The sequence below is a fragment of the Belonocnema kinseyi genome, chromosome 9 (genome assembly GCF_010883055.1).
Source record: "Belonocnema kinseyi isolate 2016_QV_RU_SX_M_011 chromosome 9, B_treatae_v1, whole genome shotgun sequence".
Classification (NCBI taxonomy): Eukaryota; Metazoa; Arthropoda; class Insecta; order Hymenoptera; family Cynipidae; genus Belonocnema; species Belonocnema kinseyi.
Genome location: NC_046665.1, coordinates 55239779 through 55266931, shown reverse-complemented (window position 1 = coordinate 55266931; position 27153 = coordinate 55239779). Strand labels below are relative to the sequence as shown.

Sequence of the window (27153 nt, the reverse complement as noted above, 5' to 3'; positions counted from 1 at the left end):
GGAACTAGCACAATTTCAGCACAATATATTCATTTCTCTGATATCGTTATTACATGAATTTTAGATAATATGAAACTAGGTTATGTTTTTACTTCCGAGGCTTGCCCAATAATAATGCCTCATCTTCCCGCAAAAAATTTAAAATGTATACTTTCTACACATCCCAAAAAATATTTATTAATTTAACCACAGGGAGAGAAATTTCGGAAGATTAATTTTCACGGCACTTCTCCTTGATTTTATCACGCTTTGGTGCGAGAACTAAGATCTCGGAAACCTTGCTTTTAATGCATAGGTCTCGAACTTTCAAGCATTAGGCCACGCTCCTTTGCCCCCAGGTCTCGAATTCTATGCTTTTAGAACATAGAGTCCGAGACTTTAAAAAACGTAAAAATTGTAGCTCTAAGATCACACGCTTCCGTTACTTAATGTCTTGAAATTTCTCTTCGTGCAGGAAAAAATAAATTTGAAAATATGCGACAATTTCTGAATCTAAAGTTTGTTATAAAGTTACTGCCTTGGTAATATTAATTGATAGAAGCAAAAAATGATTACCTGTAACAGCATATTGTTGGACTGTTCCGGGTTAGGTTTTGGTGCGCTGCTCGGACTCGTCCGCACTCGATTATGCTCCGAATGGTACTCATTATCATCATCTTGCTGGTTTAACAAAGTTTTTAATATCCTATGTTTTTGTTTGCCCGAATCATTATTCGAATTGTCCTGACTATCTTCACTACCACTGGCTCCCTTGGTTAACAAGTTCCTGAGCCTGCCCGACTCCGTGGACACTACACTGTTTTGAGTCTCCACACTCGGAGTACTTGGTGCGCTGCTCACGTGCATAGTGCCGCTCGTGCTCGGACACCCCTTGGAGTCCTCAATTCTCTTGCAGCTCGACGACGATCCTCCTCCAGCACCGTTCGCACTGACGTTGCTCCCGGCGGCGCCGGCCACGTTGTTCAGCTGCATCTGCGACTCCTGGACCGGACTGAAGGGGAACGAATTACTGAAGGGGTGACCAGGATTCCCCGTAGATGGGCTGAACGCACGCAGGGGACTGCAGTGTGACGCCGCCACCCCCGAATTAGAAGAAAACGTCGTCCCCTGCGGACTCGGAGATGCCGCAGCCGGTTGGGAAGGTGGACGGGAATGTGGTGGCCCGCTCGCTCTTGACTCGGGTCTTTCAACCCACCCACTGCTACTGTCCAAGTCCCACGTGGAACTCGGGAAGAGCTCGAACTCCAAGTCCATATTGCCCGAAAAGTGGTTGAAAGGGTTACTCGATGAGCTCAGCGACGACGACGTGAGGGGGTTTTCGCTCGTGCTAAACGTTACCGAATTCGAAGAAGAGGTAGTCGCGCCCTGCGATTGCGATGCCAACCCTCGACCACTGACACCACCACTCACTTGACCGTTTAGATGCGTCGACATCAGCGGGCCACCCACGTTATTATTATTGTTACCATTATTATTATTACTATTATTCGCACAACGGTTACTAGAGTGTCCTGAGAGCACTTTGTTGTTGGAAAGCTGACCACCCTCGAGACGCGTTAAGTTGTCATTGTCCCTATCATGGACAAGAAAACAAAACATTTCATTTATTGACAATCCTTACACCAACTTATATATCAAATAGGCTGGTCCAGAAAAAGGCTGTTCTTTTTCAAAATACAAGTCAAATTATTCAGTTTGAACCGCTGGAAGAACTCGATCAGATGTTCCTCATCTATTTTTTCTTATTGAATTTTAATACCACGCAAAAGTTTCCCATCCATACTAACTTTTCACCGGTACTCAATTGAAACTCGCATACTATCTCTTCACCGTTACTCAATTATAACTTTTTCGAAAATGTGTAAATCACCAAGAATAACATTTTTTCTCTAAATGAAAAGTAATAACATGTTTCTTTAGTTCTCGGCATATCCAATGCAACAAATGAATAAAAAATCATTCGAAACATGAATTAGTACATCTATTAGACTTATAAGAAAAAAATTTGAATTTGAATCTTTGAGGACTTTAGGCAATTGGAAATTATTCCTTTATTGTAATAGAATAAAATTTCTACACAAAATTTTGCATACAATAGTTTTCAATTGCCTATAGACGTCAAAAACCCAAATAAGAAACTTAAAAAAATTCTTATAACTCTAATAGATATCCTAAATGATGGTCTCGAGCATTTTTTTACTCCTACGAATAAAAAAGTCCATTTAAATATGAAAATCAATCTTCAAATTTTTTGCCGTTTTTAACGCAAACATTTTTCAGATATCAACACTTAAAATCATCAGATCGGATTCATCTAGGGGTCAAGCGTCATTATATAAATTATATTTTGAAAAAATCGTAAAGCATTGTCACTTTCTAAGAAAAGCTTTTTTTCGGGCCACCTTGATATCAAATTTGCTGTGAATTCAACCAACTTACACAGAGACCTTTCAAAATGACAGGGTTTCACCTCGGATAATGAAAATTGGAAGGTTCTAACTCGATGAGGGCGCTAGTGTTCGCGATACAATTTTTTACCGGATCTTTAAGTTCACCACGAGATAGAACCTTTCAATCCACATTTTCCGAAATCGCACCTTGTCCTTTGAACACGTCCACGTCCCCAATCCATATCAATATTGAATTCAAAAAGATTAATCTTTAATATAGAAGTTTATTTCAAAATAGTGTAGCTAGTTGAATTCACTTTTTCTCTAAACATATCTAGATTGATGAAGCGTGTGGTTGAATCCGTTTCAGTCATTCGTGCAATGATTATGATAAGGCAAAACGCCGATTCTATCTCAAATGATTTACAAATAGTATGTCCAAAAATATGTCTCACACGACAACTTGCAGAAACGAGAAACAGAATTTAGTCAAAATTATATAAAATAAAATGCATTTTCAGGATAACAGAAATGATAAATTACTATCACTTTCCAAACACAAATATAAGCTTTCAAAATATAGTAATTTTTACATTTTAATACTGCCAAATGTCAGTTACTTTAAATAGTTCCATTGTACACTATGGTTAAAAGTCAACTTAAATTAAAATTTCGTTCATCTTTTCAGGAATAAAGTTTAACGTTATACATTACAAATTTTCGTAAGTGAAAATTTCATGAAATTCTACGTTTAATAAACCTAAGTACATGTGAGCTCATCAATTTTTTATTCAATTGTACAGAACTTTTGAAATAATTAGCATTTTCATTATTTTGGAACCCATATTAAACCTCCAATTTTACAGATTCTGCATATATTGATTGTAAAACTGAAAAATTTATCAAAGTAGGCGCCCTACGCCTACAAAAAGGTTTTTCAGTCTATTGAGACGTTAATTAAGTAGTTCGGAAATGTACCATTTAAGCTTTGAAATAATATACTAATTCAAGGTCTTTTGTAGGTTTTCCAGGTCAAGAAGTCAAGTTTTTTCAGGTCTCCCTTTTTATATCAAATAATCAAATAACCATTTGTTAAAGATGTAAAAAATGACCCATTTAATTTTTTTATTGGCCAACAATTATTAAAGAGAGCAGACCTAAATAAACAAATCAAATCTTTGTGAAATCTTGGCATTTCTGTGAAATCTTTTCGAATATTTTTTAAATTTTGTAAAATACTTGAAATCTTTAAACCTCTTTAAATCTAAGATCTTTGTGAAATAAAAAAAAACTATGACATCGTTGAAATACTTATAAATGCTTTCTTTAATATTTGTTTATGAAATTTTTTGTGTTCATTTGAAATCATTACAATCTTTTTATATCTTCTCAAATTTGTTGAAACCTTTATAACAGTTTAACCTCTTTGAAATATTTGTGAAATCTTTCGCATTCATTTGAAATCATTGAAATATTATATTCTTTTGAAATCTTTATGAAATTTTTATGACATAATTGAAATATTTATGAAATCTTTCGTATTCATATAAAATCATTAAAATATTTTGAATCACTATACAATCTTTTGAAATCTTCGAAATCTGGTGTACATGCCTTTTTTAAATCTTTTAAATTTGTGCAATCTTTATGAAATGTTAAAAATCTGCGGAAAATTGGGTAAAATCTTTGAAATATTAAAAAAAATTTTCTTAATTTTTTTTTTCGTTGAAATCATTAAATTATTTTGAATCTTAGTTAAATCTTCTAAAATGTTTTGAAACCTTCTGAAATGGTTAAAATTTTTTTTTAATCTGGTGTACACGCCTTTACAAATCCTTGAAATTCGTGAAGTCTTTGTAAAAACTTCAAAGTCCTTTTACATATTTTAAAATCCTTGACATATTTTACAACGTTTTAAAATCTTTAGTAATGTTTTGTAATCTAGTGCACGCTCAAAAACATAATGCCATTCAAAGTTTCCTGGGTAAAAACGTCCGTCGTACTTTTTCCCAGCAGGGGAAATATAAGAATTAAGGAGAAATGACGGAAAGAGAAGCAGAGCAAGTGAGGTGAAATAATTGTGGAGAATGGAGATAGCGGAAGTTCGAATTAATTAACGTCTTAATAGGCTACGAAACTTTTTTTCGACTAATTTTTCTTAACTCCTTCGTTGGCAGAGAGAATTCGACAAATAGTGCCCAAAATGGCAGAAATTTTTGTTATCTTGAAAATTTGTATCCTGGGGATTTGGGGTCGCTGAAACCGAATCTGAAGTCAAACATAATAAATTCAAAATGGCGGATGAAAATATAAAAAACGGCTTGGTTTAGATAAATATTGGTACTCACGGGTTTTTGGGGCAACTGAACCCGAAACTGAAGTCAAAATTCAAAAATTTTAAATGGCGGATCCAATATGGTGGACGAAAATACAAAGAAGGCTCAATTTGGATAAATCTTGGCACTAATGGGTTTTTGGGGTTGCTGAATCCGAATCTGAAGTCAAAATTTGAAAATTTAAAATGACGGATCATACTACTCCGTTTAGTAAATTCTACGAAGCCAACAGTAAGATCTAATTTGTATGGTTTAGTCTGTCCATTTTGAATTTTCTCATTTTTAAGTACCAAGATTTATCTAAATCGAGCCGTTTTTTGTATTTTCGTCCGCCATTTTAAATTTTCAAATTTTGACTTCAGATTCGGATTCAGAAACCCAAAAAACCAATAAGTACCGAGATTTATCCAACTTGGGCTTTTTTTATTTTCGTCCACCATATTGGATCCGCCATTTTGAATTGTCTAATTTTTACTTCATATTCACACTTCAGCGATCCCACAAACCCCCGAGCAAGACTTGAATGCAAAATCGGAGAAAGTTAAATAGAAAAAAAAGAAGATTGACGCATTTGCGTCAATGTCACACAGGACACAGAAAATTTTGACGCATTTTGCGTCAATGCCAACGAAGGGGTTAATCAAAAAAGTCGACATTTATCTTATTTTACATATTGAATGAATTCCTTTTTTTTAACGAAAAAATGTGTACGATCTTTAAATCTTAAAAACATACAAGATTTTAAACCAATGTTCAATTCTAAAAAAGAATCTTGAAAACTGAAATCTAGAGGGAATGGATTCAACTATAAAAAATGGAAAACACTTACAAAAACTTATTAAAAATCCTACAATTACATTGGATCTAAGATTCATTAATAAATCTTAAGTTCTCGGGATAAATTTGACTAAAACTCCACTTTTATTCACGCTTCTCAAACAAAATAAAAAGAAAAAGAGTGAAATGAATTAGTGTTGTTTGTGTTAAGGCTTCGCATATAATTAAAAGTGCTCTGCATTCGTATCGCATTAAAATTAATAGGGAACTTGAATTGATATGGTTAGTGAAGAATTTTGTTATGCGGGAAAATGTCAATGATAAATAAGGGACCGTACCTTAATTACGTAACAGCTCAAATGAGGGGGGAGGGGGTAAACACACTTTGTTACAGTAAGAGCCCTTTACTCATGTACGAAAATTTTGCAAATTCACAAAAACATTCTGCTAAAGATTAACTTTTTTACTATAAATTTTATTTTTTGGTTGAAAATTTAACCATTTTTTTAATCCATCTTTTCTAGAAGAAACTTCATCTTTCTTGAATAAAAACGCAGCTCTGATTGAAAATTAAACTTTTTTGATAAAAAGTTATACTTCTTTGGTTGAAAATTCCACTGTCCTGTAGAAAATTTAATTTTTGTTTAAACGTATATTCTGGTGTTGAAAAATGAACTAAAATCTTTTTTGGGTGAAAGTTCAATTAAAAAAAAGTTTGTCGTTTCTTATTAAAAATTCATGTTTTAGTATAAATTTCATCTTTCTTGGATAAAAATGCAACTACTTAGTGATAATTTAACAATTTTGTTAAAAATGCATCATTTTTTATTAAAAAAGTTGGTCGTTTTGGATTTAAAATTCCATTCTTTTTTGTAGAAACTTATTTCTTTTTTACAAATGAATATTTTGATCGTGAAAAGCCTACTAAAATCTTTCTGCACATCAATTTATAAGAAAATTCATTTCTTTTCTTGAATAAAAGTACAACTGTTCGGTTGGAAATTCAAAATTTTTTTGAAAGTCCGTCTTTTTTATTTTAAAATTCACTTGCTTTAGCTGAAATTTTATTTTTCTTTGAGAAAATTTCAGCTTTTTGGTTTAATTTAAACTATTTTGTTAAAAAGTCCTACTTTTTAGACGAAAATTCTACTCTTATCGAAAATTTAACTATTTCTTGGAAAATTTAATTTTGGTTTAAATGTATATTTTGGCGTTGAAAAACGAACTTAAATCTTTTCTGGGTGAAAGATCAACTTAAACAAAATTTTGTGTTTTTCATTAAAAGTTTATCTGTTTTAGAACAAATTTCATTTTTCTTAAATAAAAATGTAAATATTTGATAAAGAATTCAACTATTTTGTCAAAAATTCATTCCTTTTGGTTTGCAAAAATTCGTCGTTTTGGATTGAAAATTCAATTTTTTCGTAGAAAGTTATTAGTGTTAAAAAATTCATATTTTGATCTTGAAAAGTCAACTGGAACCTTTTTTGGATTAAATTAAAATGATAAAAAAATGATAAATTAAAATGTAACTTTTTTGTTACAGATTATTCAACTCTACTTGGGTATTCAACTGTTTTGGCTTGGAAGATTTGGTAGAATCACTTTGTTAAGAAATCTCTTTTTTGTTGAAGTTTATATTTTTAGTTCAATGTTCATCGTTTAGGTCGAAGGTTTAACGATTTTGTTGAAAATTAAACTTTTTAGTGGAAAAGCCTTTTTTCGATTTTTTAAGATTTATCTTTTTTAGTTAAAAATTCTTCTTTGTTGGTAAGGAAATAATTTTTTTTGTTTCAAATTTCATTTTTGTTGGGCAAACATGCACCAGTTTCGTAGAAAATTCATTTTTTGCTGAAAAGTCATATTTTTTGTTTAAAAATTCAATTTTTGTAGATAAAAGTCAACTTTTGGCTTGAAGGTTCAACAATTCAGATACAATTTTATTTCTTTCTTGAGTGAACAAATTTTATTAGTTGAAAATTCGTCTTTTTGGTTTTAAATTATTTTTTTTATAAATTTCCTCTTTTTTATTTGAATATAAACTATGACATTTTTTATAAGAATTTATCTTTTCACGTTTAAAATTAAACTTCGACTATTATGCTAAAAATTTAATTATTATGTTGAACATTCAAGTAATTTCTTAATAGCCTGAAATACTGCTTGATTATGTTTATAAAAGATTCTATGTTAAAAGTATTACAAGATTAAAATTCTCGTATTTGAAGATTGATGATCAAGGATTTTGAAAATGAACTTCTCCAAACACCCTGTCTAATTTTAGGGGCAATAACTAGCAAAAAATTTCTGAAAAATAAAAATTACGTACAGTAATAGGTGAAGGGGGGGGGGGTCCTTATAGAGGGCCCACAATCCGTTACGTAATTTAAGTACGACCCCTAAGGAGAAATGTATTTTATGCGATGGTGAATTTACACACAGCCGTCTAATGCTCATTCTCTAAATTTGAATTGCAATAGTACCTTCACAGTTAAAAGACCAAGCGCCATTGAGTGATAAAACTATAATAAAATATTTACACGTATTTTTCTTCTATTCTTCTGAACATAAGAGCCTAGGAGCGAAAGATGGTTTTTAATATTCAAGAGTGGCCAGATCTCCAACACCGACGGAAAACGCCCTTTATAGTGCATGCAAGTTATGTTTTTTTTTCTTTTCAAAGCCTGCAGTTTCAATTCGCCGTGGTTTCAGGTCAGTGTCAATAAGCAGTGCAACGATAATTTATTTCGAAATGTGAGCGATGGGCGTTCCAGCAAAAGAGAAAAACATGATGCGCTAATGTGTGATTAAAAACTTGAAATAAAATTGACTCACAAAAAGTCTCTCTTTTACTAGATACAGAAGTAGACATTGCAGTAATAACTGCTTTTAAAAATCGTGTACTGTGCGTGAGTGCTATAAATTTGAGGCATTAATCCCGCACCGGCTTTTAACCTGAACTAGAGATCCTCTAGATAGAGTTGTGATATGACTAAACCGGAACAAGAAGTGATGAAAAAGCGAGTCATTTTCAAAGAAGAATTTACAATTAATTTACCATTTTTAAGAATAAAATGAGGAAGAAGATAACGTAAAATATAAACATATCAAAACTGTATTAAAATATTGGGAATGCTTAAACTGAGATACGCCACCTGGTGAACAAAATTCTAACTAGAAAAAATAGACACGATTTTAAAGATGCATATTAATTTGTGCATAAACGTATTTTAACCATTTTTTTGTGAAGTTTAAACTATTTATTGGATAATAAAAATAAATCTTTATCGGAAACCATGTCTTTTAGATGGAATTTACCCATTATGCAGTGAAAAACCACACTTTTTGACAACAATACTTTTCTAAAAACACAATTATTGTTCTCTTTATTGTTATTTTCAAAAGATTATAAACTTAAATGGACTTATTTTGAATTAAGAACGAAATCAAAGTAAATTTTTAGCAATTTATACATGAAATATTTACTTTTTAAAAATCTGATCTAAAAGTTAGGTTAAAATTCGTATTTAAATTCCAGTCGTCCACCATATTATTTGTATGCATGGCATAACATGGATAAAATGTGTCGCTACATACATTAATTAAAGTTTATTTAAGCTTAAAATGCATTGAAACTCATATGAAATAATGAAAAAATTGGTTTTTTTTAAACAATTTCACCAAAAATGTGTTTTTTCACTACATAAGATGGAAAATCTATCTAAAACTATTGGTTTCTGATGAACATTTGTTTTAATATTCAATCATTGTTTTATACTTCATAAAATAATCGTAAAAACACTTTTATGCAAAAATTTAAATATATATTTAAAATTATACCTACTCTTTCTAGTTCCAGTTTTCGGCAACATGTGGCGAAATGGTAGACCACCCTTCCCAATATGACGATAGAAATATTTAGAAAAAATCTATTCCATTTGTGTGTTTAAAGTTACTTTTTTTAGTCGAAAATTCAGGTATTTTAATTAAATTTCGTCTTTTTAGGGAGAAAATTAATCTTGTTGGTTGAAAATTTACATATGTTTCTCAAAATTCGTTTTTTAGGTTAAAAGTTAAATTTTGTCCAAATGAAAATTTAACTGTTCCATTTTTAGTTATAAATTTATCTTTTTTAGCTGAAAATTCATGTATTTTGCTAAAATTAGTGTTTTGGTAGAAAACTAATCTCCTCGGTTACAATATTCTGTTGAAAAATCGTTCTTTGCTTTAAAATTAATTTTTTTTTAATGCAAATTTATTTATTCCACATGTTGTTGAAAAGTGAACGAAAATTCAACTATTTGATTAAAAATGTATGTACTTTGTCCAAAGTTAATTTTATTGTAGAAAATTAATGTTTTTCGTTGAAAATTCATTTTCTTGGGTGATAGATTCATCATTTTTATTAAAAAGGTATTTTTTGTTTTTTGTTAAAAATTGATTTATTTTCTTGAAAATTCGTCTTGATTGTTTGAAAACATTTTTTTAAACTGAATGTTGAACTATTTCCTGTCTGATTTAAAATTTACATTTTGAAAATTCAACTATTTTGTTGAAAATTCATATACATATTCATTTGAAAATGCGTCTTTTTTATTAAAACATTAATATTATTGATTAAAAATATATTTCTTTGGTTGAAAACTCATCTATTTCGTGGAAAATTCATTTCTTGGATACAATTTTTTTTGCAACTGAACTATTTTTTTGAAAATTCTTTGTTTGTGGTTGAAAGTAATTTCTATAACTATAAATTAACGTATTCAATTTTTGGTTGAAAATTTGTCTTTTTTCAGTTAAAAATTCAATTCTTTTGTTAAAAACTCATGTCATTTGTATAAAATTAATATTCGTGCTTCTTTTTTGTTAGAAAATTAATCTTTTGAGTCTATTTGATTTTTGATTCTAAAATTATCTTTTTTAGTTGAAAATTTAATTACTTGATTGAAAATTAACGTATTTTGTCAAAAGCTAATTTTTTTGTAGAAAATTAATCTTCTTGAACGGAAATTCATCTTTTTGGTTAGAAATTCAACGTTTTAGTAAAAAATTAATATTTTGACTAAAAATTCATTTTGTCCGGTGATTTTCATCATTTTCGATAAACATTTATTTATGTGACTGATAAATTTGTTTATTTTGTTGAAAATTCGTCTTTTTGATTGGAAAATAATCTTCTTGGTAGGAAATTCATCTTCATGGTTAAAAATTCAACTATTTCGTTAAAAATTTACTTTTTGGTGGAAAGATTCATAATTTTCGTTGAAAATTAATCTTCTTGGTTAAGAATTTATATATTATGTTCAAGATTCTACTTTTTTGTTAGAGAACCTCGTTGATTGTAATTTTACCTTTTTTGTTAGAAGTTGAACTATTTAATTAAATATTCAGTTTTTGGTGTGAAGATTTATCATTTTCATTGAAAAAGTGTCTTTTTGGGTAGAAAATGTATATTTCTAGATAAAAATTCATATATTTTGTTAAAGATTCGCCTTTTTTTGGTAAAAAAATATGTTAGGTTAGAAGTTCAACTATTTTGTTAAAAACACATTTTATTGTAGAAAACAATTCATAATTTTCGTTCAAATTAATTTCTTTGATCGAAAATTCATCTTTTTTAGTTTATAAATCGTCTATTGGGTTAAAAATTCATCTTTTTCTTTAAGTTTTATGATTTTAGTAGACATTTATTTATTTATTTTAATATATATTTCTTAGTATATAATTGAAATATTTCGCTAAATATTATCATTTTAGTAGAAAATTAATTTTATTAACTAAAAATTAAACTAATCCATTTTTAATTGAAAGCTCAGTTTTTGTCTTGAAAAATTATATAATTTGTTTTAAAAAAATTTTTGGGTGGAAAATATTAATCATTTTTACCTGAAAATTTAACTATTCGATTTTTGTTTGAAAGTTACCTTTTTTTTTAGTTGAAAATTCTTCTTTTTTGGTAAATTAAGTTTTGTTTCCTCTATAGGTTGTATCTCAACTCTACCTAGATGAGCTCTAACCTAAACAATAGTGCAAAATTTGGTGATGATGATCCTCGGCTGAGTTTGCAGAGCAAGTGGATTAAACAAAAACGAAACCTTTATGCAGAATGTAGCTATCACACCACATTGTGTATAAGAGTTTCACACTTAGATACTAAAATAACGTCGAACTTTCTCCGTCAGACAAGAATATATTTTTTAAATAAATGATGACTTTTTTAATTTAAATAAGAAAATTAGATCAACGGGCGTGCTTACAGGGTTTCTACATAATGTATTTGCTTTCATGTTCTCGCATAAAACATTTGGAATATTATTACATTTTTATTTGGTCAACTCTTGGAAGTATTTTCCTGTGAAAAGTCACGTACAATAATATCACATAACTTCAAATCTTACACAACGATCTAAATTTAGTTTCAAGAGAAGTATTTAAAAATAATCTTATCTAAAATCATGAAATAACAATTGCAAGATAAATGTTTAAAACTTACTATAGTTGTAATAAAAAAATTATTTTCCAACCGAAAATCAAATAGTTAAATTTTCAAGCCAAAAAGGCGAATTTTTTCAAAAACATTTAAGTCAAGAAAGATGAATTATCTACCAAAAAAGATAAATTTTTAATCCAAAAAATATCTACTCTCGACAAAAAATATAATAGAGTTTTTGACTGAATAGTTAAATTTTCAACTAAAGGGCTGATTTTTCAACAAAATTTTTCAAACATAGCAGTTGATCTTACAACCACGTAATTTTATTTTCAACAAATAATATGACTCCTCAAAGAAAGTTTATAACAGTTTATATTTCGAATGACGAATTTTCAACAAATTACTTTAATTTTTGAGCCAGAGATGAATCATCAACTAATACAGGGATACCGTTTTAACCGGAGAAATAAATTTGCGGTTATTTCCCGGTACTTCCCGGTTCACAAACATTTTTCACGGTCAATGAAATTAAAAAAGTAAAATTTTTAAACTAAGAATTTTTCTATTTGATATAATAAAAAATAAACTGCAAATTAAATCTTTTAAAGTGGAACTGTTGGATTTTGAACTTTTAAAATTGAAGTTTAAGAGTCAAAAATGATGGTTAAAATGTTCAATAATAATTAACACTTTAAAATAATAACACTTTTCAATTTAGCGTTCTTAAATTTAAAAATTCAAAGTTCAAAAATTAAATTAGAATTTAAAGCTGACCAAATTTAGAATTTTTAACTTGTCTGAAGTATAGAGTTCTAAGATTCAGATTCAGATCCAAAAATATAAATCCACTGTATCATTTTCAATGCTCTAAATTTATTTCAAAATCTTGAGAGATTTAGAAGTTGTTTTAAATTTAAAATTATTTTCGAATTTTTTGCTGAACATCTAAATGTCTTTTAAAATGAATTGAATTTTTCATACAATTTTTCGGAAATCCTGCCAAAAATTGGTAAAATTTGAATGTATGAATAATAATTGAACACTTACTATTTCTATAAGAAATTTAAGCAATTTTAAAAGCTATTTAGCAGTTTTTGAAAAGATTCAGAATTAATATAAAACTTGAAATGATAGGCTTATTTAAAACAAAATGTAGATTTTTGCAGTTTTCAAATAAAAAATTTAGAAGCTGTTCAAGAATTGTGAAAGGCTTCAAAAGAATATAAACACTTTCTTAAGATTCCTGGGAAAACTGAAAATGATTTTTCATTTTGAAATTTATTTTAGGAGATTATTTAAAAAGGTTTTAAAAGGTGTAGAAAATTGTTTACTTTTTAATACTTGGTTTCAATTTACTGATCTTAAATTAAAAGTCAAATACTGCTAAATATTCAATAATTAATGCTTTTTAAATTTACTAAAATCCTTTAATTACGAATATATTATTTTGAAGTTATTTTTAATTTGAAAATAGTTTATAAAGTTTCAATCATACATTTACATATTTTTCATGACGGACTTTGAAATAGAAACCGTTTAATTTTTAACACTTAAACCTGGAAATTCTACAAATTTGAACGAATTTAAAATCGTTTCGTCAAATAATTTAGTGTTCATTTTTTAATACTTAAATAACAGATCCATTAAAAAAAAATTATTTATCTATATTTCCAGTTGATGAAATAAACATGTTTTTATAAAAAAAAAATCAACTTCAAACCCTTTCAATTTTTAATTCTTCAAGTGTTCAAGACAGCATTTTGAAATTTTTTAAATTACAAATGTAAGTTTAAAAATACAAATCTAAAATTGAAAATCGTTTAAGTAATAGATTTTTGAATTACGCATTGTAAACTGTAAACGCATTGCAAACTTAAACAAACAGATCATTTTCAAACAAAAAGATGAATTTCCAAGCAAATAGTTGAACTTGGCGATTTTTTAACAAAATGGATTAATTTTTAACCAAATAGTTGAATTTTTATTTCAAAAAGAAGATTTTTTTTAGAGAACAGTCAAGTTTCCAACAAAAGGGTTAAATTTTAAGCAGAAAAGAAAACTTAACAAAATAGTTGAATTTTCCACACAATAATTAAAATTTCAACCAAAGAGTGTGAAGACTGTAATTGAATTTGAAATTATTTGATTTTAAACGTTTTCAACTTCAAAATGTTCAGCTGTTAAGGATTGCTAAATATAAAGCTTTAAAGAGAAATTATTCAGTTTTTAATGCTCTCAATTAAAATGGTACAATTTTTTAAAAGAAATTTTATATTTCTAAATAATGGTAAATAATTTGTTTAAGACTTCTGACATTAAAGAATTTTTTTACAAATTGAATATAGTTACAAGCAAATAATACTAGTTGATTTTTTTTTAATCTCATAAATTTCCTACTGAAATACAGCAAATTCAAGTTAAAATTTTAGAATCCATACTCGAGACTACTTTCAGGGCTGCTACAAAAGTCTGATTATAAAATTCAATGACTTTTCCTGGTTTTCCAGGTATGATTTTGAAAAAATCCAGGTCTAATTTTTTGTAATCCAGCCAATTAAATTGAATTGTAACAAATATGTTTCAATCATTTTTTTATCAAAGTGAAAAAAAGTATTCTGTAATCATAACCATATTATTATTTTTTTGTTATTACTTTAGGAACAATTATAGCCTAACTATTTATGCAAAGATTACGATTACATTTGAAAATAACAGTAATATAAAAAAAAACACTGAACTTTTTAACAAAGTTTAAATCAAACTTTTGGATCGCAAGAATTAATAAAATTTTCTACATTTAAATTTATCAAAATTTAATCAGTACACGAATTTCTTCCTCAACATCTTCCAGTTCTTTTTGCCTTTCTCATTAAATCTTCCATTTCTTTTCATTTAATTCTTACACTATGTCTGATATCGGCCTTTTACTTAATTTTTCATTTCCAATTTTCAAATATAAAATTCCCTATAAAATAGTAAATTATTAAGACTTTCAAATAAAGACGATTTAAAAAGTTCCAGTCATTTGTTGTTTTGTTTAATTCCATAACTTCTCCAGCTCTTCCAGGTCTTGTAGCAACCCTCACTTTCCGGTCTGAAATTGCCCGCGTAATTAAAATCTTGTATTCTCAAATCTAGCATATTTAAAGAGAAATGAGGGTAAAGGGAGCAAGCAAGTGTTTTCGTGGATCCCTAGAAATTTGATGAAAAACTGTATGACTGAATGGAGGAGTTTTGCGATAATTCTCGTGTCTGACGGAGAGAACTTGGCGCGCCTAAGGCGGTCTAATCTCTCGCCACGCGAGATTGGTCTGCCCACTTACCCCAAAATGGAGTTGGTGCACATCACGTAATCCGAGTCGTATCCACTCATCTCACTAGCTGCGAAAAATCTTGAATTCGCTTGAACGTAGAGGAGCGTGTCTTCACTCAAGCAAAGTCGATACTTAGGACTTGAGCGATGGCTGCCTTCCTGGGTGCACTTTAAATGAGCAGTCAGCTGACTGAGATCATGTGGGTGACACAAGTCCTGAATTGTGGAACCAATCAGGTCCTAAAAAAATAACTTGTTATTTTCTTCCTCTTCATCATCAGCATCATGAAAATTCTCAAACTTCATGAGAGCAGGAAACAGTTTCTGAGATCCACTCTAGGGTGAGTAAAAATTCCAAAAATTTAGAATTCGAAATCGATACAACGCAAAAAAAATTAGGAAATCCTAGAAAAACTTCTTGTAAGTATAGTTTTCAAATTTTCTTGAACTTCAAAACTCTTTTAAACACAAATTTAATCAATTATTTTTCAAGAAATAATTCCTATTTAATTGACCCATTTTTTATAAAAAAAACGTTGTTGGAAGGGGATGTAGTTGGTTGCCTTCTCATTTTTCTTTCCTTCTTTTTATTTTTGTCCGAAAATTATTATTTTTTTAAGATTTCAATAGGAGGTGTTTTTGTTTGTTGGCTGTGGTCCAAACTTGGTCCTACGATTCTTGTTTTTTTTTTTTAACAAGAGTTTGCATTCATTCAAAATATTTCAAATAATTTTAAATACATTTTTTAAATCCCCAAATTTCCATTTATTTCAGTAGAATTGAATTGAATTTAGAAGAATTTAAGAGAATTTAAAAGAACTTTATAAAATATATGAAAATTCCAGGTGATGAATTAAAGAAAAACTAAAAAAAAAGGTAAATCCATAGACGTGAGTCAGATTAAGTGAATTCAGAAAAAATCTTTTAAGTTCAAAAGAGTATAGAATAAGTTTTAAAAATTGACCCATTTTTTATTAAAAAAAAATTTTACACCTTTGTAAAGAGGAGAATTTTTCGAGTTGTATCGAATCAGGGTGGCGATTCAGCGGACGATTTCAAATTCACGGTAATTTCCGAGTTTTCTTCAGATCAAATTTTTAAATTTTGTCGGGTCAACTAAAAGTAACATATTCTAATTTTCCGCATAAGGCAAACGTTTATTTTAGTTCATGGTGTTCATTCTAAACATCCTTTAACACAAAAGAGCACAATATTGCAATATAAATTAATTTGGAAAAAAATACTTAAATTTTCCACCAAGAAATATCCATTTTTTAGAAAAAAAAATGGAATAGTTAAACTTTCAGTGGAAAAATTTAATTAAAAACGGACGGATTCTCAACAAAATATTTAAATAATTTTCTTTCAAAAAATACGATTTTTCATCAAAATACATGAATTTTTAATTTAAAAATATAATTTTAAACCGAACACAAGAGTTTTCAACTACAGCAACGAATCTTCAACTGAAATAAATAATAAATCAATCAATAAACTTTGAATTAAAACTAGGGAATATTCAATATTAATAAGTTAAAATTTCAGTCAAAAAAATTACTTTCCACACAAAAAAATGTCTAAAAAAATAGTTGTATTTTAAAACAAAGTGATGAGTTTTTTAATAAAATTGTAAATATTTAACTGGAATAGTTGAAGTTTAAATTTAGAAAAATGAATTTTTAACTGAAAGGATGAATCTTTAACTAGAATTAAACGAAATTTTGACCCACAACATTAATTTTCAACCAAGAGTTTATATAAAAACAGACGAATTTTCAACTAAAAAGGATAATTTTTCTTTTTAATTGAAAAATTAAACTTTTAGTCAAAAAATGAAGGTCCAGCTAAAGAAATGAATTTTTAACTAAAATTATAGACTATTCGAGTGAAATAATAGTTACATTTTCAGTAAAACAAAATAATAATAATTTTCAATCAAAAAACATCCAAATAAAAAACAAGTTTTCAATCAAACAGCTCATTTTTCGACAAAAAATTAATTTTTAACAAAAGAGTTAAACTTTATAAATCGGGGTTTTAAAACAAAATACGCGATTTTTCAACGAAATATTTCAATTTTTAATTAAAAAAGATAAATTCTCATCCAAATTGTTGAATTTTTAACTAGCAAGGATCGATTTTCAACTAAAATAACAAATAGTTCAATTTTCAATGACAGAAGTTAATTTTCAACCAAATTGATGAATTTTCAACTAAAATTATGAATCTTCAACAGAAATTGTTGAATTTTAAGCCGAAAAGATGACTTTTCAATCATAAAGATTCATTTTCTACAAAAAATGAGAATTTTTCACAAAGTAGATAAATTTTCGAACTAGTTTAATTTCTGAATAAAAAATATCAAATTTCAACGAAAAATAGAATGGTCAAGTTTTATAATAAAAATCTAATTCATTAAAAAAAAAACGGATTTTCAGCAAAATAGTTCAATTTTCTACTGGAATAGTTAAATTTTTAGTTAAAAAAAAATTGATTTTCAACAAATAGTTATATTTTCAATTAAAATTATAAATGCAAAAATTCCCTGTTCCAAGTGAAATAATATTTCTTTACCGAAACTCCATGTCCTAAAATAAAAACCATAAATATGTTCTGTTCCAAGTTGGGATAAATGAGGATTAAGCAAATAACACGTGATAAATCCAGCAAAAAAATATCTTAGAGGAAAAAAATTGCAAAAGGTTTTTCTTATAATTGAAAGCAATAAACATTCAATAATAAATTCTGATTTAATTAGAGTAAACTAAGGTAATTTGAAAATTCTGCGACTGTAGATAAAGTAGAAATCACTTTTTTGAATTTAACAAAATTATTAAAATAATGAAAACTTGGTTTTTTCTGCGATCAGAAGTAAATTCCCGGGTTTTTAATTAAATCCCCTGTCGTTTCCCATTTTTTTCGATCAATAAGGTTCCCGGTCATTTCCCGGTTTCCCAGTCAAGTCGCCACCCTGTGAATAAGAATTCAAGAATTTTTTACTTCCGATTCACCCTGATCTTAACCTTATTGAGGATATAAATTTATTACAATACAGGTTTGGGGCTCTTGTATCCTATAAAAAAAGGGTAAATAAAGAGATTTTTCACAAAAATAGGAAAACATATTCTTTTAAGTACGCTTGAAATGCTTGAAATACTTTAAATTCCTATATTTTAATGTAAAAATATTACATTTCTCTGAAACCCCTTGGAATCTTTGATATCTCTTGAATCATTTAAAATAAGGTAAAAGCTTTGAAACCCTTTAAAATCATTTAAAATACCCTGAATATTAAATATTAACAAATAATTATTTGGAAATTTATATTATCCTTAAAATTCCTTCAAAAAGTTATAAAACTTTGAAGTCCCTTAAAATCGTTTGAAATCTTAGAAATTCCTTGAAATTTGTTGAATCTGTAAACGTAAATTATTTGAAAATTTGTAATACCTCGAAATTTTTTTCAAAAAGTTTGAAAACTTTGGAATTCTCTAAAACCCCTTACAATTTTTCAATCCCTATAAAATCATTTAAAAAGAGTAGCATCAGCGTAATTGTTTACAAAACTATCAACAAAATAGGCGCATCTTCAAAAAAACTTCGTCCGAGACCTGATAATATTATTTAATAAATGTGAAGCATTTATAATATCAAAAGCTTCCTGAGAGCTTCCAGAAAGAGAGAGTTCACCTTGTTTAGGTACTTGCAGAAAGATTGCGACAACCAACTGTTATCTAGCGCAAGGATTTTGCCAGACAGGTCCAGTTTGAAAGTAAACTGTTGGATGGAGGTGCTGATTGGAACCTCATTCTCAGGAATTTTGCGAGCAACACACATTACGCATGGACCAATATCTGAAGATTCCGAAGATACATCACCGCTTTCAAGACGATCAGAATTGTTTGCAAGAAGCGCAGAACAAATTTGCATAGTCTCGTACTTATTTACGCGTTGTTGCTTCTGTTCCATAGTCTGCTCTTTGTCATCCGGAGGCTTCACAAGAAAGCGACAATTGAAAATGCGATTCTTTGTCTGAGATTGAGGCTCGTTCGTCCAGCCTGCGAACAAAAAAGAATAAACTATCAAAGTCCCGCCTTTCAACATTACTTCATCCTCAATTCAAACACAAGTTGACAAATTCTCGCAACTCATGTCTCAATTCTCGAAACTCAACTCCTTTCTATGAGGAAATCTTCCTTAAAACAACATTTACTTCAAGAATTCTTAATATTAAATTCAATCAGGATGGCCGCCTTCCAATTTCCAATGGAGATTGGCCGCAAAACTCATTTTTCATTTTCCCTGACCATTAATATTTAAAGACCAAAATCTTAATCGCGTAACATTTGTTTTTATTGTAGAATCTTTTTTTTTTATGAATTGAATCAAACAAATTTACATTTTCATTCATAAATATTTATTTTAGTATAAATTTAAGAAATTTAAATTAGATTAAAATCAAAATTAAAAATCCTATTTAACGCCCAATAATCAATATGATGCAAACTCCTGTTAAAAAAACAAGAATTGAAGGACCAAATTTGGACTACAGCAAACAAAAAAAAGCTCCTATTGTAATATTTAAACAAAGTTTTATTCATAATTTTCAGACATAATTTTTTTATTTTTTTAAATGTTATTTTATTGTAATTTGATAGTAATAAAAATAAAAAAGACGAAAGAAAGAAAAAAAGAAGGAAGGTGATATGGTTGGTTGCCTTCTCATTTTTCTTTCCTCATTTCTATATTTGTCCGAAGATTATTACTTTATATATTTTTTTAAGATTACAATAGGAGCTTTTTTGTTTGTTCGTTGTAGTCAGTTTGGTCGTTCGATTTTTTTTTTTTTTTTTTAACAGCAGTTTTCATCAATTCATTTTATTAATCTCATGTCTGCTACAGCCTGATTTAATTTAAAAAAGTTAATCCGAGTTATAATTAATTCAAAATGTTTCAAATAATTTTAAGTACATTTTTTAAACCCCCAAAATTTCATTTATTTCAGTAAAATTGAATTGAATTTAGAAGAATTTAAGGGAATTTTCAAATCATTTTGTCAAATCTATAAGAATTCAAGGTGATGAATTAAAGAAAAAGTAAGAAAAAACATGTAAATCCATCGACGTGAGTCAAATTGAATGAATTTAAAAAAATTCTTTTAAATTCAAAAGAGTTCAGAATAAGTTTTTAAAAAATCAGAGTAAATTTTAAGCGAATTCAAATAAAGTCCAAAAAATATTTAAAACTCTCTTTAAAGCTTTCAAAGCTAAGAAAGTCCCTGATTTCTTGTAAATAAATTCTTTGAAATCCATTAATATAATGTAACCTGAAGTTCCGAACGTTCAAATGAACGAAATATTTTTCCCTATTTCTATTTTACCCATAAATATTGTTCCAATTTCAATTTAAAATATGCTTTATAATTCTTTTTGAATAATAAATTATTTACAATATATACGAAAAAACATTTTAGCACTCTTTCTGGTTTACATTGACAGCTTTTAAAATATTTGAAAATATTTGAAAACCTTCTAGCTCCAACAAAATAGTTTTACATCTTTCGAAATTCTAGGAAATTCTTTATAAACGCATTCACTTTTTAATAAATCCGTTAAAATCATTAAAATCCTTGGAGATGAAATCAAATTGTTAAAATTTCTTGAAAATACCTTGGAATTTATTAAAATATCCTAAACGTTAAAAAAAAATGAAATCCCTTCAAATTAATTGAAATCAATTAAAAATTCCTCGGAATACATAAAAATTCCCTAAAGTTTTGCAAATAATTTGAGATATTTTGAAATCCCTTGAAACATTAGTAAGCTCTTGAAATATCTTGAAATTTTCCTAATTACCTCAGAATTGCTTGCAATTTTTTTTTAATATCCCAGAATCATCAAAAATATTTTAGATACACTTTAAACTATTAAAATCTATTAAAAATACACTAAGATATTGTAAATCAAGTACAATCATTTCAAATCCAGTAAAATCATTTGAAATCCCTTGCAATTTTTTGAACCTATTAAAAATTGATTAGAATTTTTTTAAATATCCAAAAATCTTTTAGATTACTTGTAATCCCCTCAAATTATTGAAATTATTGAAATCAATTGAAAATTTCTCAAAATCTTTTAAACTAAGCTTCAATTTTTTAAACAATTTGAAAGCCCTTAAAATTATTGAACACAATTAAAAATTCCTTGGAATCTTCAAAAGCCCATGAAACTTTTTAAATCTCTTGAAAATTTGTTGGAATTTTTTTAATACCCTGAAGTCTTTACAATAAATTTAAATCTCTTAACATTAATGAAATCAAAGAAAAAATCCTTGGGATCGTTTAAAACACACTAAAATCTTAAAAAAGCTCTTACATTTTTTGGAAATACCTTAAAATATTTGAAATTCCTCAATTGTTGTGAATAAATTTTTTTGAATACATTAAAATATTTACACAATCTCATACAATTACATGAAACCTTATTTTATTTCCTGAAATCGTAGAAAAATAAGATACCTTAAAAGCTTTCAAAATCCCTTAAAAACACAGAAATCCTTGGGAAATGCTATGGGATTCTTCACAATCCCTTAAAATCATTTAAATCCTCAAAAATTCCTTGCAAATTTTTTAATCCCTTCACAATGCCTTGGAATCTTTTAAATACCCTAAAATATTAAATTTTTTAATAAGCTGAAACTTTTTAAAGCTCTTGAAAATCCCTGGGATGTTTTAGAAATACTTTTAAATCATTTGAAATCCCTTCAAATCACTGAAATAGATTGAAAATTCTTCGGAATCTTGTAAATTACCCGAAAATATTTCAAAGCCATTGAAATCTCTTCAAATCACTTGAAACTTTTTAAAGCTCTTGAAAAATTAAAGTTTTCTTTATATTTTGAATAGTGTAATAACTTTGTCTTTGAAAAGGGACGAAAAAACTGATCAGAGAAAAAAGTGACTAAAAACGAATATGTGACAGCCCTGATTATTCCTGATGTTATAGCCCTTTTTCTGCAAAGTCCCTGTCTTTTCTCTAATTTTCAGGTTTTAAGAGACTTGCAACTACAAGCGAAGTTTTTTCAGGACAATAAAAAGAAAGCAATACTGACCTAATGTCATTGGTGACAGACTAGGCATGAAGGTGTTGTGGTCTCCATGATGAATTATATTATAAATATCCTTTCCAAGTACATCATCCTTAGTGTAATTTATATACTCGGTTATATTATCCGTTACGTACTCCACACGCCCCTCAGTGTTTACAACGAATAGAAATCCATCTAACGCCTGAAAAATAAAAATAAAAACCAATGCTCATGTTTTACTCTCAATTAATGAAATGCTGCACACAATTCGAAAACTTTCTGTACATATTTACTATTAAGATCAAATAAGAAAATACATTTGTATATTAATTTGCGCTTAAGATTTGACATAATTTTTTGGCCTTGGCAGATTTCACAGCCCAAAATTCTCTCGAAGCAGGGATGAATAGGGTGAATTTTTACGAAAATAGGGGAATAATAGGGCAATAAATTATTTCAAATTAAACTTATGTAGGTGCCACATTCAGAAGATTTCAAGTCAACATATATTATATTTTAATTAAAATAGTTGAATTTTAAAATTAACAAAATAGTTGAATTGCCAGCCTACAAAGATGTATTTTCGAGCAAATAGCTAATGTTTCAACAAAAAAGTTGAAGTGTCAATTAAAACACATACATTATGAACACAAAAAGACGAATTTTCAACAAAAGAGTTGAATTTCCAACCAAGAAGGATTCTTCATAAATTAAATTTATAAAATTCCACCAAATTATTTAACCCTAAGCCAAAAGACAAATGTTCTAAAAAAAAAAAACAATTGAATGTTCGTCCATATATTTTAATTTTCTAGCAAACTGTTGATATTTCAAGCAAAAAAAAAATCTATGAAACAGTTGAATTCTGAGCCCAAAAATATTAATTATGAACAACAAATTAAATTTTCTACCAGATAATGGAATTTTCTATCAAACGGTTGAAATTTTAAGCCAAATAGACGAATTTCATATGAAGCACTTAATTTTCTAACCAAAAAATATTTATTTTCAACCAAAAAAGTTCATTTTCAACCAAATAGTAGAATCTTTAAGTCAAAAAGGCGAATTTCCAAAAAACAGTTAAATTTTCCACCCAAAAATATAAATTTTTACCCAAAAAAGATGCGCTTTTAAAAAAAAGTTAATTTTCAATAAATATTGGATTTTTAAATTCAAAAAGACGAATTTTCCATAAAACAGTTCACATTTCAATCAAAAAGGCGAATTTTCTACAAAACAGTTGAAATTTCAAACAAAAAAAGTTTAGTTTCAATAAAATAGTCGAATTTTTAATTTTAAAAAAGGTGAGTTGTAACAGAATGGTTAAATTTTCAACAAAATAATTACATTTCTAACCAAAAGGAATTAATTCTTTCCCAAAAATATAGTAGGAGACTTTTCAATTGAAAATAATTTAAAGAAACTTTCGACCAAATTATTGAGAGATTCTGATTGGGTTGTATAAATTCAGTTTGAATTTAATTAAAAAGAAAACGAGAAAAGGGGGAATTTTTTTTGTTGAACAGGAGAAAAAAAGAGGAATTCTCTCAAAAAGGGGAAAATAGAAGAATAGGAGAATGTGAAGTCTGCCTTGATTACTGTCTAAACATTAAAAAAATTAAAATCTATGCAGCAAAAACGCATGCACTTTAGAAGAAATGGAAGAGCATGAGAAGATTAAAATATGTACAAGAGAATCTATAATATTTTTTTTTCAATTGAACACAAGAGAATTTATATTTTAGGTAAAAAATGCACCAAAAAGAAATTTAAAAGGACTTAAATGATAATTGTATGTGTCATAGGCCAAAGTTTCAGAATTTTTATATGGAGCTGGAGCTACGAGGGTGTGAAATGCTGATAGCGCTCTTATCATTAAGCTAAAACTGGCTAGGATGTTTTCATTTCCTTTTGAAACCTAATAAACACTTACTTTGAACTTCATTATACTTGCACACAAGAAAGCAAATTTAACATTCAGGTTACGAATGCCAAGAGCATATAAACTTCTAAAGCTTGTCTTTTCTCAGGTAAATTTCTGAGTACACGAGTGATACTCTCCTTTTAACAATTACCTGTAAATAATTGATTTCATGATCTACTAGACTTAAGAGATTCTGCTTTTATGTCACACAAAATATTTGAAAATTTATAAGTCGAATTCTTTTTTTCTTAACTAGGATAAAAAAAAATACATTTCATAAAAAATATGAATTTTCCAAAAAAAGTTAGCCTGCAAACAAATAGTTCAATTTTCAACGAAATAGTTGAATATTCAACAAAATGGTGAAATTTCTGAATTTTCAACTCCAAAAAAAAAAATTATTTCTCAAAAAAAGTGTATTTTTAACACAAAAGTTGTATTCACAACAAAATGGTTGAATTTTCTATCAAACTGTTGAAATTTAAAGCCGAAAAGACGAATTATCTGGAAAAAATACCGTTGAAACTTATCCCAAAAATATTAAATTTCAACCAAAAAAGTTGATTTTCAACCATACAGTCGAATTTTCTAACCCAAAAAGTTAAACAGTAAAACTTTCAGGTTAAAAAAAAAAGATTTTCAAGCGAAAACAAGCAATTAAAAAAAGTTAAATTTTAAATGAAAGAGCTGAATCTTTCACCAAAAATTGAATTGTTAACAAGGTAGCTCAACTTTCACCGAGATAGTTTAATTTTCAACCAAAAAAGGCGAATTATCTACCAAACAGTTGAACTTTCAACGAAAAATTGAATTTTAAAAACAAAAAGAACTTTTTGTTTTTTCATTTTCACCTCGGAAATATTTATATTCAACAAAAAAGTTAATTTTGTACCGAACAGTTGAATTTGCAAACAATTAGTTGAATTTCCACTGAAAAGGATCGATTTTCAACTAAAAAAGGAATAGTTAAATTTTCATTAAAAAAAATTAATTATCAACTAAAGAAAAGAAGGAATTTTCAACAAAATACCTCATTTTGTTGATATTTCAAAGAAAAAGATTAATTTTAATAAAAAACAGTTATACATGAATTTTCAACCATATACTTGAATTATAAACTATAAAATATTATTTTCGAACCGAAAATAGAATCGTTCGATTCTTAGTTTAAAAAATTAATTGCAAACGAAAAAACGGATTTTTAACAAAATAATTAAATATAGTAACATAAAGTTACATTTACAAATGAAAAATCATTATTATTCAATTTTATATTGCAATTTAAAACGAAAAATAAGCACTCTATCGAAAAAATTCCCTGACTTCAAAACAAACTGTCTAATAAACAAAAATTATTTTAATGAAAAAAGTTTAAAATTTACGAGAAATAATGATTTTAACAATGGTTTTTGTAACTGATTTTTTTACTGTCACTTCTTATAAATTAAAAATAAATGGTTGAATTTAAAAAACGTTTTAATTGTTTTTTAAAATCGTTAAAACGATTTCAGAAATAGAAAAGTTTACTTTCAAAAATAGAAAAATGTTTGACAAAAATTTGTCAAATAAATTTTTTTCAGTAAGTTTGAAACATTTTTCATTGAAAGTAATGTTCGTTATTTGAAAATGAAATAACCAGTAATGTTATTTCGATTCTTAAACTCATAGAAAACCTTTTTTTCCAGAGATATGATTTTTCCTATCGACAAAGGTCTGATCTCCAGTTTTTTCTTTTTAGAATTAAAAAAAATACAAACCTCAAGTAACATAGGGCCAACTTTATCGTTGGAAATAAGGCTAGGATTTGACGAGGAAACTTCTCCCTGCTGAACAGCATGACTATTGGAATTCTCTTGTTGCTTGATGTGCCGAATCTATAACAAAATCGAAAAAAATAAAAAATTAAGAATCTAATTCAGAAAATTATTATTTTTGGCATTCTAATTAGTAAATCACTATTAGATATAATTTGTAATGTCTTTGATACTAGCAATTAATTGATGATTATTATTCAGAGTAATAAAAAAATTTCTTAATATTTTATTAGGATATTTGAATTATAATTACGCGTGTTTATAACATAGTTAATGTAAACTTCACTTAATATTAAAATAAATCATTTTTATAATGATTTTTCTGTAATAACTCTTCAATAATTATTCAATAATTAATCGCTAATCCAGAAGAAATAAAAAATATATCTAAATTTTTTGTTCAAAATCTTTTAAACTCAAATTTAAAAAATATGAAACTTTAATCTTATACGAATTTTTTCTAAAATTTTGTAATCTTGCAAAATTGACAAATTTTGCGTTAAAATTTTTCACTTTCTTTTTTGTTATTTCAGGAAATGATTTAAAATCATTATCGATTTTCTCTTAGAAGTCATTGTTCGAACTAAAAATCATTTGAAATTTTTCAATGAATCCTAAGAAAAAATTTGTATTCTCTTGACACTATTCGAAATTCTTAAAACGCTTCTAAAGTTCCAAACTTTAAATTAGTTTTAAATTGCTTTGAAACGTGAAGTCTTCTAAATTCCATTTAAATCATTCTAATTTTTCCGAAAATTTGAAGAACATTCACAAAATCTTCCAGATTCTTTTTTTGAAAATTTTAAGAAATCTTTTAGAATCCTTATAAATATTATGTTCAAATTAATTTTTTTAACTAGAATATAATTTTAAAATTTCGCAAAAACCTTAAGAATATTTTTTTATTCTCTTGAAACCTTTTAAAATTCTTATAAAGCTTCCTTTTTCGAAATTTTCAGAAATCTACATTTCGTTCAAAATATTTCGAAATTTTCTCAAGCTATAAAATATTTTGTAATCATTTCAAAACTTATTACCTTTTAATATATTTCAGTTTTCCCAAAAAATTTGTAATATCCT

At 27.6% G+C, this 27153-nt stretch overlaps 1 protein-coding gene across 8 annotated transcripts in view; it reads right to left on the bottom strand.

Annotated features, from left to right (window-relative positions):
- Positions 1 to 27153, bottom strand: part of LOC117179349 (nuclear receptor coactivator 3-like) — a 316751-nt gene that overhangs the window by 67995 nt on the left and 221603 nt on the right. For 7 of the 8 annotated variants that reach the window (XM_033371033.1, XM_033371038.1, XM_033371039.1 and 4 more), the window contains 5 exons: positions 26017 to 26133; positions 22360 to 22537; positions 18940 to 19307; positions 15260 to 15489; positions 556 to 1573 (listed from right to left, as the gene is read on the bottom strand). In XM_033371033.1, the coding sequence (XP_033226924.1) occupies positions 556 to 1573; positions 15260 to 15489; positions 18940 to 19307; positions 22360 to 22537; positions 26017 to 26133 (1911 nt within the window). The remainder of the gene's footprint in view (positions 1 to 555; positions 1574 to 15259; positions 15490 to 18939; positions 19308 to 22359; positions 22538 to 26016; positions 26134 to 27153) is intronic. The other variant, XM_033371040.1, reaches the window with a different exon arrangement.